The following is a 13,983-nucleotide window of genomic DNA, read 5'->3' as shown; positions in this document are numbered from 1 at the left end:
GAACTCACCTCTCTCCCTGATCGCAGTCTCTGGGTTTCCAAGGGCATCATATATTTAACACAAGTTGTAGCCCATGGGATGGTCAAACTTTTTCAAACACTTAAAGACGACTTTGCCTTACCAAACCACATGCTCTTTCGCTACCTCCAAATTCGACACGTGCTCAACACGCAGTTTGGCAGCCCTATCCCAGCCCTTGAGATCCCACTTCCAGTAGATATAATTATGGGAAAGGACTCCAAAAAATTGATTTCCCAATTCTACACCTACCTTATGAGACCTGCTGCTGATGCCGTTACTCACTAGTTAAAGCTGCGCTGGGAGTCAGACCTAGGCAGCTTGACGGATGAGGATTGGGAGGAGGCCCTTGCCAATTGTAAAGCAGTCTCTCCTAAACTCTCTGATCGTCTCTCCCATCTATATATGCTTCATAGATCATACCTAACCCCACGCCGCATATCCAAATACAGACAGGACCACAACCCGAACTGCCCGAATTGTGGACACTGCACAGCCTCCTTTTTTCACCTAATATGGGCTTGTCCCTCCATGCAAGGGTTTTGGACCCAAGTGGTAAAGTTTCTACATGATCGCATGGGCTCCGCAATAACCCTATGCCCCCGCCAATGTTTGTTAGGGCTCCTCTCGCTCTCTGAAAGCGAAAAATACTTGAATACTTTTTTACAAGAAACGCTATTCCTTGCCAGGCTGCAGATTGCCAAAACATGGCTAAGGGGGGCTCCTCCCACCCTACAACAGTGGATCAGAGCAGTCAATACCACCCTATCGTATAAAAAAATAATATACATACACAGGGGCTGCCCAGACAAATTCCACAAAATTTGGGACAGATGGCTTGAAGACACCTCAACCAGTGATACAAGGAGCTGACGCATAAGCTGACTGGGCTGGTTCCACCAACCTCTCCCTTGATCCCCTCATCACTGGGTTTCTCCCACTCCATAGCTAGCTGTACTGCTCTGTGTAGACCTGTCTCCCCACATTACCGACCAACTGTCTACATGCACTGAAAGTACTCTGTTATTTCCAATGTTTTGTGTGCATTATATGTCAATTGGACTAATCCGTAATTGTAGTGCAAGTTGCACTAACCGTATCCGTGTCTTGTTGTATCTTTTCTTTTATGCTCAATAAAAGTTATTTTTGATTAAAAAAATTTAAAAAAACAAATCTACAGAAAAAGGAATAGAGAAAGCAATGAACAAACAATATAAACTATCACATTGGCATGTTCCATAGGTACAGGGCTGGTCATATTTTACATGATATATGTAGATATATCAGTAACAACAAAAAAGAAAAAAAAAAAATATATATATATATATATATATATATATTTCATATAGGTTTATACATTTCTTATGTATGATATAAACAGAAAAAAAAACACAAACACCAAACAATAGTCCAAAAGTCCAAGCTATATAGACAAAGGCAGAAATGGCTGTAAGGATATTATGTAGGTGACGGTTTAGGCTTAGCGCAGCATAGTCTATAGAAGCCTCACTCACCCTTATCCTAGATGGATAGATTTTGACAAGTGGGCTGGTGTGCAATTATAGTCCAGGGTCTTAAATAGAGGGAATGGGTAAGACAGGTAAACAAATCTGATAATAGATGGAAATAATTCAATTTATACCGATCAGAGACCCTGCCAGTTGATGGTCATCTATTGTTAAACATAAAAAGTGGGTATAGCCCACATAAGAAGCCATACTTTTGGACTATTGTTTGGTGTATACACTATATACCCGAGGGATATCCTCCTATGGGTCGGCAGGCATGGAAAGCTATTGACTCTTCCCCGTATACCTCTGCATCATACCTTATCCTTTTAAGGGTAAGAGATTTTACAATATTAATTGATATGGGCTTTTTGTGTTTTTTTTTTTCTGTTTATATCATACATGAGGAATATATAAACCTATATAAAATATATATATATATTTTTCTTTTCAGTTGGTACTGATATATCTGCCTATTTAATGTAAAATTTGACCAGTCCTGTACCTATGGAACATGTTAATGTGATTTTTTAGTTTTTTTTATTGCTTTCTCTGTTTTTTTTTTCTGTAAATTTGTTTTTTATGATTGGGAACAAGCTCTCTGAACATACAAAAACCTTTGCAGGTCCTGAAGAAGCAGTTTATCTGCAAAAAGCGTAGACCTCATTTGAAGGACACAGATTGCTTGCCTTTGTGGTTAATCTAATGTCTATATGGTTTTAAACTATACTGTATTTAATAAAATTGTGTTTTTTTATTAACTTTTCTGTTCTGTTGAATCATACTTAAGTGACATTAGAGGTATATTTAAAGTCCCAAAGCCTCTTTTACCTTCCATTTACCATATGTTTTACGTGTTTATCTGCACCACCCTCTTTTCTACAGCCATTCAAAGTACAGAATTTAATCAGAGGGCAGGGGGGAGGGAATAAGGCAGGGAGTGGAATTCTGAAGTCACTCACTGAACAGTATAGAGCAAGGAGTTAAGTGTAATTTGAGACCTGAGTGGAGGGAATGATAACCCCCCCCCCCCACACACACACACAGCTTTTCAGCATGTTGGTGGGGCGGCTAAGCGTTTAGCTATTTGTAGAGGAGAGAATGCACAAGGAGTCCAAGGATTGCAGTAAAGTGTATTAACATTAATGTTTTGACAAGGTGGCAACAGAGTCTGTGTAACACAGCCAAACTGGCCCAGCAGCACTTACAGAGAGTTTGCAGAGGATACTCAAAAAAAGCTTATGATGCCCGACAACATCTGACAGAGCAGATGGCACACACGGCACGTGACACAGGTGAGCAGTCCCTAATCTGTTCCTCCTCAACTGGAACCTTTCTCTTTGCTAGACATACTGTCCCTGACCAGCGGGTTCCTGTCCCTAACCTGGCCACCTTCCAAAAGCAAGCCAACTAAAGTGGAGCAATGTTATTTATTAGCATTGCTCACATTAAAGATGGCCGTTGAGATCATCAAGGGAAGCAGAGTCCAATCAGACAGTTGCTCTCCTGATGACACCTATAGAGGCCTCAAAGGATCATGAGTTCCCCCTGTCCTCTGCTCTGTCTGCATGGCAGCTGCTGAGTAGCGCAGCCTGTGCAGGGAGGCCGAACTGCACCTGCCTACAACTATATGTTACAGGCCCCTAATTCTATATAAAGTGTCTATATAACACTCTCATCTCATATTTAGACTTTAAAGTAGTTTTATTTTTTGCATTGGTGCCCACAACTGTACTGAATGCTGAAGATAGGGAGGTAGAAAGGCTTTGATTGGGAGTAAAATATTTTTTTCCTATGCATCTGTTACTACAAGTCCTCTTGCATATTTTTAGCGCACAAATGTTTATCCAGGTTTACAGTATTTAACACTGAGCCCCATTTGCCATGTAGTTACCCAACCATTCAGCACATCTAGGTCTGCTTAAAAATGAGAGAGATCTGCAAGGACTACATTTTATTATATAGCCCCTCCATCCAATATTCTGTTTACTACCTTATAAATAGCGAGAAAATGTTACAAAATCTGTCCTCCATAGATGAATGTTGTCTATTATTTTATTTGTAGTTTATTCTATGTTCTTTCCTAAGAACCCCCACAATATAAGGCCAGAATATGTAATCCTGTTGAATTATGAAGCACCATTTTGCTTTTCTACCAGGCCATTAGCATCATGCAGCTAGTAAAAAAAAATCTCTAAATTTAGGAAATAATGGATTATAATTAAGTGATCTTAACACTTTGAGGACACATGGGTGCAAACTGTTTGTGCCAGGTACTTTACACTCTTTTGTTTTGCTAATTAATTTTATTATATATTTATATGCGTATCGGCATTAAGACTGTGATACAGTAATACTACAATGATGCTGTTCACCAGCACAGTCACGTACCATCATATACAGAGCTAATTTGATCAAATTTCCTTTTCATTGTACTTTTCCCCACACACCTACCAGCAGGCCCTTACTGGGACAAAAAATAGGCCCAAGCATTTTAGACTGAGCAGCCCCAGTGCTACAGGAACCATGCCCCCTTGCTCTGATTATCAGTGCAGCCCCATCAGTGCCTATCAGTGCCCATCAGTGCCGCCTATCAGTGCATCACATCAATGAAGCTTATTAGTTCCCTTCAGTGCAGTTTATCAGTGCCCCACTCCCCATGCAATTTAGCTCTCCACCCCAATATCCTGGTACTAGTTCAGGCCTGACATCTCTGCTATATAACTTAAATGCACAGAGGAACATGATCTCCAACAAACCTCCACAGCGGCGATGGTCACATAATTACATAGTCAGGTTGAAAAAAGACACAAGTCCATCTAGTTCAACCATTAAAAAAAATAAAAAATAAAATAAAAAATATCATACAATCCCATATACCCAATCCTATACCCACAGTCACTGCTCCTTCTGCATCGGTGGGACCACTACAGCTGTCTGCTGCATCCCTCCAACTCTTGCTGCACTCACCCCTGGAGGTGCTGCCTTCTTCACCACCTTCTCTATGTCAATGCAAGGGAGAGATGTCCACAAGGCTCCGACTGCAATGCCCACTCACTCTCCTGCAGCCTAAATCTCCCCTCTACTCTAGCCGTGATCTCCTCTCCTCCAGCCCTGATTCCCTCTCCTCCAGCCCCGATTCCCTCTCCTCCTGCCATGATCTCCTCTCCTCAAGCTGCGATCTTCTCTTCTCCAGCGGGGATATCCTCTCCATCATCCACGATCCCCACTCTCCTCCAGCACTCACAGTCACAGTCAAGATGTCCACTGAACACCCACTGTGATGCCGCTCTCCTCCTGGTCCAATCCAGCCTCACAGTTTCACTGCCCAGCCGCTCACCACTCCAGCACCTCCGGCCTCACCGCTCAGCACTCACAGCATACCATCACAGCACATCACCCTGCATTAGCCCTGGTCCCGACCTTGAGACATGCAGCCTGACAACCAAGGCACACTGGGCCAATGTCCAGTGAGCCCTATGGCCAGTCCAGGCCTGCCTACCAGCTAGTGAAAAAAAAAGTGCTTCCATGTGTACCTTACTCTAAAAGCTAATTATAAATTGGGGTGGTTGCCATTTTTGTTTATTTTTCTTTGTTTGTCTTGGCGATCAAATAAATTGTTCCCTATAAGGATTATGGATGGTAAATCTTGTTTTTTCAACACACTGAGCCATCATCCAATAACAGGTAGTGGGTCTGAAAGTGTCAAAGCTGTATTTCTTAGTTGCAGTAAAGAAAAGTGGGTTCTGCCTAGCAAGCTGTAAAAATCAGGACTGGCTGGACAGAAACAAACATCACCTATACTTGAATTTCAATCGTGTGTTTAAAGCTTGAGATGCTCATAAAGCCCATTTTTATTTTATTTTTATTTTTTTTACAGCTTTCTAGAAAGCACAGCCCACTTTTTGCAACTAATGATTAAAGCTTGTTCACCTCCAGCCTGTGACTGGGTCCCATTTATTGTCCCTTGCTCTCCGATTCTGAGATGAAATGAAGAACTTACCCTCCTTTGTCCCTCATTTTGCTTTGATGTGTAGACAACTAAAAAAAAATAGGTGTTATATAAAAAAGTGTTTTACAGGACCAAACCATTCATCTAGCGTGTTAAATATTTAATTTGTAATTTTGAAAAGCCAGTAAAAAGTAGTGGTAAGAAAAAGCACTTCTCAGTTTAACCAATCATTTTTTGCTTATTAATTCTTTATTTGTTCTTTGCCTACATACTTTTCATTATAATATGCCTCATCTGAAAATAAAATTGTTGGAAGGGATGCAAGTTTTGCTGAGGCTTCAAGCAAAACAGCTTCAGATTTTCATGCTAATCTTAAAAAAAAAAAAAAATAGATACAGAATTGGTGATCTGCCTTGAAATGTAAATTTTTTTATTTTTTATTTTATTATATTATTATAATATTATTTGGTACAAAACATGGAGAAGGTATTTACAAATTAAATTAAATTATGTTTAATGCATCACTAAAAAAAACAAATTACAAAATTAATACAAATAATAAAAACTTTTAAATATTATGGTTAAAAAAAATGAAAAAAAATAAATCATCAGAAAAAGTTAAGTTGAGAAGGGTAGGATGGAGTAAATATAGCGCTTAGTTTTTTTAAAAAAATGTTCTTATTAAAATAATAAACATGTTATACTTACCTTCTTTGTGCAATGATATTGCGCAGAGCGGCCTCTCATTTCCTATTCTGGGGTCCCCCGCCGTTGGTGTCTACTCCACCTTTCTCTGTGTGCCCCCATAAGAAGCCGTTTCCTATGGAAGCACATATGTGGACACACTGCCAAGCTGGTCTGTGTCCATAGACACACACAGCATGGGTACCCCTCCCATTCCTTCCTCACAGAATTTAAATGACAGCAGTAGGAGCCAATGGCTTGTGCTGCCTGTTGTTTTATGTGGCTAAAGAACAAGATTATCACTATACCAAGATGTGCTGAAGATCTTTAGTTTGTTGTTATTGCTTGGTGGTACCAATTCACTATGGTACCCTACACCAAGTTTGGGCAAGGCTGTAGAGAGTGCGAGGGGGGTTAAGGGTGTAATATTTCCATTTTTTTTTAAACTTTGGCCTTCAGAGAGGTGTGTGCTATAGGATAGATCCATTTATGTGTTTTTGTATATTCTTTTGTGTGTTTTTGAATTTTTCTTGAATGTTTTGTATATGTGTCTTTGGAACGATATAGAAGGTTTTATATGTGTATAAGAACTTCATAAAAATAATTGAAAAAAAGTGCAACGGATACACTACAACTTCACTGAGATTTTATTTCTTGTCTCCTGTTTGCCACCCATTGGAAAGTTCTTTTTTTTTTTTTTCTTTACAATATTTTCCAGTACTCTATGCAGCCTTTAGCATTGGGAATTTGTATATTTTAAAGTGGTTTTGTATTGATCCATTTTTTGCAAATTTAGAGTTTGAACAAAACAGTCCTGTGAGGAATGACTGGAAGAAGCTATTGGCTCACAAAAATGTTGTTGTATGTCTTTTGCAATGGCAATAAAGGCCTCTTATTATTTTCTCTTCTTATGTGCAAGAGAACCAACAGGCCATCGTTAGGCTTCCATAAAGGTGACATAAAATTTTTCTAGAAAAAAAGAGAAAAAAATCTGTGCTTTTTTTTATTTTTGACATACCAGCAGTACAATTCTACCAGTCAGTTTAGATGAGTTGCAATAGTTCATCATTTTCCCTGTTCCAGCCTGTGAAGCCCATTCTTTGGTGTAAAGATCTGAGTCTAATGCTTCATTAATAATGGGGGAGGGGGGGAGGGGGGGGGGGCACTAGTACTTTTCAGTAATGCATCTATTTCTTTAACCCATATTGGATTCCCAGGGTCACTTACCAGTGTATGGAGCAAGACAGAGATCTGCTAATCATGGACAACTCCCTATATACCATATATAATACACGGCTTCATCATTTCAGAGAACTGGGAGTGTTGCTTTTCTTAATTATGTTTTCCGAATTCTCTTGCGTTTTTACTTAACAAGGAGGATTGTTATGAATAATAAAAATTATAATAATTTAATTATCATTATTATCATTTAATTACAAATTATCATGGTTTGTTTTTTCTCCAGAAAAGTTTAATTATTTTGAATATGATAATGATTTGAACCGTAATCAATATCAATAGAAATGCTATAATGGCAAAATGATGTGGGCACCCCTCCAAATGATTGAGTTCCATATTTTCATAGCTAATGCTACAGCATACAAAGACATTTTAGACATCTTTTGCAGTAGCAGTTTATGGAAGGCTATTTTCTGTTCCAGCATGATTGAGCCCCTTTGTACAAAGCCATCACCATATAGACATGGTTTGACCAGTTTGGTATGGAGGAACTCATGTCCTGCACTGAGCCCTGACCTCAACCCTACTGATCACCTTTGGGATAAATTGGAACAACCATTGTGAGCCAGGTCTTCGCATCCAAACATCAGAACCTGACCTCATAAATGTCCTTGAGTAAGATATGTTATATTGAAGTAGTAAGGTATAGTGTAATGTTTATTTGTACCTGTTAAAATGACAGTAAACTCTGTTACACCACTTGTACCTACAAGTAAGCCTATATTAAGGCTTACCTGTAGGTACTGTGAATATCTCCTAATCTTGCACAGTTTAGGAAATATTCAGAGTGCATGTAGCCAATGACATCACCAGACCAGTGCTGGACCTTCAGATCCCGTGCTGGAAATGGGGGCTCCCGCGTGCATGTGCAAGAGTGAAGTCATCACGCTCCCGGCCACTCATGTAGCCGGAGGAAGCAAACCCGGAAGGAAAGCCGGTGAAAGATGTCAGCCCTCTAAGCGGTGACATCATGGCAATGGAGGGCTTCGTTCTAAGGTAATTTTCTCAAAATGTGCTAGTAATAGAATGCTGAAAAAGTTGCTTTTATCAATGGATTGCTGTTGCCACACGTTAGTTATGGTTAAAGCTGAACTCTGGGAAGAAATGTAAAAGCTCTTTTATGAATGAGATCTCCTACTTTGCAATTTTAAGTAAATATTCAACTGTTCAATTACTGAAGCAGCCAAAGAATATTTCCCTTGTCATAAATTCTCCTTTTTGGGGTTAATCACCCTGATTTCTGTTTCATAAGACTGATGGCCACAATGTCCCCCTTACCTGTGGCGACTGATCATGTAAATGCCCCTCCGAAGCATTCTTCTGCAGTGGGAGGACCCAGGCTATACAGACTTCTGGCCTGTACCATCCATCAATGACTGCAAAAGCTGAATGACAGCCTGGAAACTCTCGATATGTCCTGTCCATCCACACCTGCCTGAATAGATTGGTAGGCAGCTATGCAAGTATAAAAGGATGTGAAGTGGGCACCAACCTGATTCATCCATCCAATGGTCGGGCATCGCTGCACTTTTCATCTAAAAGTGACTATTCAGGAGAGACAATTTCTCAGTATAAGTAAATGAGTAAGGAAAGGTTCACTGGAGATCAACTTTCTGTGATTGGTTGTTGGTTTTAAACAATCTTGAGTTGCTTTTCTTTTGATAGGACAAATAGAGAAAAATAACCATGGTCCTTGTCTGGAGTTTTTTAGTCTTATGATTAAGCGAGTTTGTGCAAAACATATTAAGACTTTTCCTCTGCTGTAATGTGCCGATCTCAATAAAGCCTCCTACTCAGGTGCATTGAATCACTTCATTTCTACTCCACTTTATGTCAGAGCTGCTTGAAAAGTGCTATCTGGTAATCCTAAAATATCAGTTCTGCAAGAAGTTATGAAAGTCAATGTTTAGGTGTCTATGGTGCCAGTTGTGGGAGGTATTGTAATGGCAGATGTTGGGGAAATATGCTTTAGTTCAAGATGTTCATTGTGTTGTCAACAATGGTTTTAGAACTTTGGTTGAGAAATTTTGGTCTAGGTAATAATTTTGTACACTGTGAGATACTTGAGTGTAACATAAATGTTTTGACCTGGATAGTAGCTCTGAGATGTCCATTCTAGAACAATCCATGTTAGAAGAGCATTGGTTGGAGATAAAGGTCTAGCTGGAAATCTGAGATGTAGGCGGTCAAGCTTAAAGCGGATCTTCACTGCATCTGAGCACCACAATCCAAAAACACTATTTAAAGAGTAAGTAAACCCTGATGGGTTTTACTTCCTCTTTTTTCCTCTGTGAAGTAAAAGCATAATGGGCTAGTATGCATCGCACACTAGCCCATTATGTTGCACTTAACTGCAAATGAAGCCCCCGCTAATGGCCGCTTCCATCTTCACCCCTTTTCCTTCCAGGGCTGTGGACTCTGGCTCTGTGATTGGCCGGAGTCGTGTGACGTCACTCCCATGCATGCGTGCTGAAGCCGCCGGTCAAGGCATGGGCCATTTAGAAACAATGATCGTGCCCTTTCTTCAGTGCATATATGGTAAATATCTCCTAAACCGTGCAGGTTTAGGAGATATTTCCAGTACCTACAAGTAAGCCTTTTACCTGTAGGTAAAAGTGGTGTAACTAGGTGTACAGCCACTTTAATTCATCTTTAATATTCAAAGCAAACCCCTACCCAATCCATCCATGTCTCTGTGGTTTATTTTGCTGAGAAATCACTTTGAACCCCCCCCCCCGGCACCTCTGGCCGTGGCCATCTTGAGTCAGGGCAAATGATTCATGCAGCATTAACTTCCTGGAATCCATCTGCCCTTAGCTCAAGCATGCATGCAGGAGTGTGTGCTTAGATGAGAAAATCCTTCCTCCCCTTCTCCTGAAGACTCCTGGGATGTATGCCTAGGCAAGAAACCAAGAAGTAACAAGAAATGTAAAAAAAAAAAATGTAAAGCAAATAAATATGATATTCATTCCTATCTATTCACTAATGCTAGCAGCATGAGGATTAAAAATAATCAATGTTGATTGGGAGAGTAAAGTTCCACTTTAATGTTTGAATGGACAGGAAAGTTTTACAGGGGAGGATTAGAAAGTCAGTTTTGCAGATGCAAAAAGCAATGTGATTATGGTAAATTCCAAAATCCTTCTCAACAAAATAAACTAGTTTAGAGATACCCTGTTTCCCCCAAAATAAGACTTAGCGTGATTTTCGGTGATGGCTGCAATATAAGCCCTACCCCCCAAATAAGCCCTACCCTGTTTCCCCAAAAATAAGCCCTACCCTGAAAATAAGACCTACAAGGACTTTAACTAGGGCTTATTTAGGGGGTAGGGCTTATATTGCAGCCATCACTGAGGATCACGCTAGGTCTTATTTTCGGGGAAACAGGGTAATGGGGAATGTGTAAGTAATACAAATTCTACTCAGTATCAGAGAACATGAACAGACATTTTTTTTAGCTTAGCTATGAGAAAAGCCTTGGATGATGAGTTTCTTCATAGCCTGTTTAACATCTTGGTTCCTAAGGCTGTAAATAAAAGCATTTAACATAGGAGTAATGATAGTGTAAGCCATGCTAACAATGCGATCATACTGGGAGGAGTAGTTAGATGATGGGCGGATGTAAATGAATATTACGGTGCCATAGAACAAGGATATGACCATGAGATGAGAAGAACAGGAGGAAAAGGCTTTGCTTCGGCTACTGCTGGTCTTTATTTTTACTATAGACAATGCAATGCGCACATAGGAAATAAGTATAAAAAGGAATGGAATAGTAATAACCATAGAACCTTCGGTGTATATTAGGAGTTCAGCTAAGGTGGTACTGGAGCAAGACAGCTTGATGAGTGATGTCACATCACAGAAGAAGTGGTGGACCAGTCTGTCCACGCAGTATTTTAATTGTGACAGAATATAAGTGTGCAATAATGAATGCAGAGATGATGCCATCCAGCAACTGATATTCATCATGTTCATAACTCTATCATTCATCAATGATACGTAGCGTAAGGGTATACAAACAGCCAAATATCGATCAAATGCCATGACTGACAAGAGAAGACTTTCATTGGTGCCCAGAAGCACAAAGAAGTACATCTGCAGGAAACAGCCAAGGAAGGAGATGGAGGTTCCTTCTCGAAGAATGCAGGAGAGAAGCTTGGGAACCGACACTGTTGAGAAGGAGATGTCCACTACTGACAGGTTCCCTAAGAAAAAGTACATTGGTGTGTGCAACTGTGCAGAAAGTATAATAGAACTTATTAAAAGTAAGTTAGCAGTCCATGTGAGGGAGTATATGACCAGAAGGGTGGAGAAGAGAACAGCATGGTTGTAGTGAAGGTCTGAGAAGGCCAGAAGAATAAAGCCGGATGTGAGATTTACTGTATCCATCACTTATGATCTAAAATGTTCTTTGTGATCATACCAAATTCATATAATCTGATTCTACTTGTTGTTGTATTTGCAGATTTCTCTGTTTTGCCATTCCTGATAATGGACATTGGGTACAGTATTTTACATTATGTTTTTTTTTTTAATTTTACTCTTTGAAAATGCATTAAACACTTAGGAAACAATCTGTCTTATCAGCAATATGCAGTTTCTTTGGAAAATCTATCCACATTTGTAGCTACATTTTTACATTACATCATCGTTGTGCCTTATGCAGTGACATTAAAGTGAACTAATGGACCAAAAACAAAAAGTACACTTCAAGTCTCCCTAAACTGCAGGTACTTCCAAGTTCTGAAGTCCAAGAAAGTGCCTGGGGACCCCTGAAGCCCAAGAAGTTCTGTAATGTAACTCATGTCTCATTTAATCATTTCCCTTTGGGTTTATAAAGTATTCTGATTCTATTGTCATTGGCTGTGGCCTCCCTCTCCTGTCTTATTATTAGATAGTGAGACCACTAGTCACAGTGCATTAGGCTTGAGACAATGACCACAAAAGCCAGTCACTGGTTGCAATATAGAGAGACCCAGGACTATAGAGCAGTGGTTCTCAACTCCTGTCCTCAGGACCCTCCAACAGGCCAGATTTAACCGCTTCACCCCTGACCTTTTTGCGATTTGGCACGGCGTTGCTTTAACTGACAATTGCGCGGCCGTGCGACGTTACACCCAAACAAAATTGACGTCCTTTTTTTCCCACAAATATAGCTTTCTTTTGGTGGTATTTGATCATCTCTGTGGTTTTTATTTTTTGCGCTATAAACAAAAAAAGAGCGACAATTTTGAAAAAAAAAAAACACAATATTTTGTACTTTTTGCTATAATAAACATCACCCAAAAATATATAAAAAAAACAAATTTTTTCCTCAGTTTAGGCCGATATGTATTCTTCTACAAATTTTTGGTAAAAAAATTTGCAATAAGCGTATATTGATTGGTTTGCGCAAAAGTTATAGCGTCTACAAAATAGGGGATAGTTTTATGGCAGTTTTTTATTAATTTTTTTTTATTAGTAATGGCGGCGATCAGCAATTTTTATCATGACTGTGACATTTTGGCGCACACATCGGACACTTTTGACACTATTTTGGGACCATTGTCATTTATACACGGAGTTACAGCAGACTTCAAAATGAACTGACTTTCCCACACATGGACTAAAGTCCGTTCATTTTGAGCGTGATGAGGTACGACGGGACTAGAAAAGGAAGTCAATCTAGCCGCTTTTATAGGCGAGATTGACACCTTGCAAGCCCCGTCGCAGAGCATTCCAGGCCCTCAGGTCTTGTATGGATTTTAAGGGGAACCCCCTACGCTGAAAAGATCGGCGTGGGGTCCCCCCAAAATCCATACCAGACCCTTATCTGAGCATGCAGCCCGGCCAGTCAGGAAAGGGGTGGGGACGAGCGAGCACCCCCCCCTGAACCGTACCAGGCCGCATGCCCTCAACATAGGGGGTGGGTGCTTTGGGGAAGGGGGGCGCCCTGCGGCCCCCACCACCCCAAAGCACTTTGTCCCCATGTTGATGAGGACAAGGGCCTCTTCCCGACAGCCGTGGCCGTTGGTTGTCGGGGTCTGAGGGCGGGGGGCTTATCGGAATCTGGGAGTCCCCTTTAATAAGAAGGCCCACAGATCCCGGCCCCCCTCCCTATGTGAATGAGTATGGGGGTACATCGTACCCCTACCCATTCACCTGGGGAAAAAAGTGTCAATGCAAAACACACTACACAGGTTTTTAAAGTAGTTTATTAGGCAGCTCCGAGGGTCTTCTTCCGACTTCAGGGGGTCTCTTCTGACTTCTCCGCTCTCTCCGGCCTCTTCTACCAGTGTCCAGTTATTCTTTCACTCTCCGGCCCCTTCTCCCGGTGTCCGCTTCTTCTCCCACTCTCCGGTTATTCTGTCGGGCTCCTCCGCTATGTTCTGCTCTTTTGCCGCTCATTTTTTTTTTAATAATCAAAATTTTTATTATTTCCATTTTACAATACAACAATCTTCATACATTGTTACAAAAAAAAACCCTCATCACCCACTCCAAACCCTTATTACATTACATCTTCTACTACCACATTCACTTAAATCTTATCCCTCCCCCCCCCTTCCCTTCCAAACCACTTGGTAATCCTGTAGTTAT

General features: G+C 40.5%; 1 protein-coding gene across 1 annotated transcript; it reads right to left on the bottom strand.

The window, feature by feature from the left end:
- Positions 1–10,860: 10,860 nt before the first annotated feature.
- LOC141129686 (olfactory receptor 1L6-like) lies at positions 10,861–11,891 on the bottom strand. The gene has a single exon (XM_073617781.1). The coding sequence runs from the start codon at positions 11,791–11,793 to the stop codon at positions 10,861–10,863; it is 933 nt and encodes a 310-aa protein (XP_073473882.1). The 5' UTR covers positions 11,794–11,891.
- Positions 11,892–13,983: the final 2,092 nt, after the last annotated feature.

Source organism: Aquarana catesbeiana, linkage group LG02, assembly GCF_042186555.1.
Source record: "Aquarana catesbeiana isolate 2022-GZ linkage group LG02, ASM4218655v1, whole genome shotgun sequence".
In the NCBI taxonomy this organism is placed as follows: Eukaryota; Metazoa; Chordata; class Amphibia; order Anura; family Ranidae; genus Aquarana; species Aquarana catesbeiana.
Note: the sequence above shows the minus strand (reverse complement) of the source record. Positions and strands in the feature narration are given on the sequence as shown.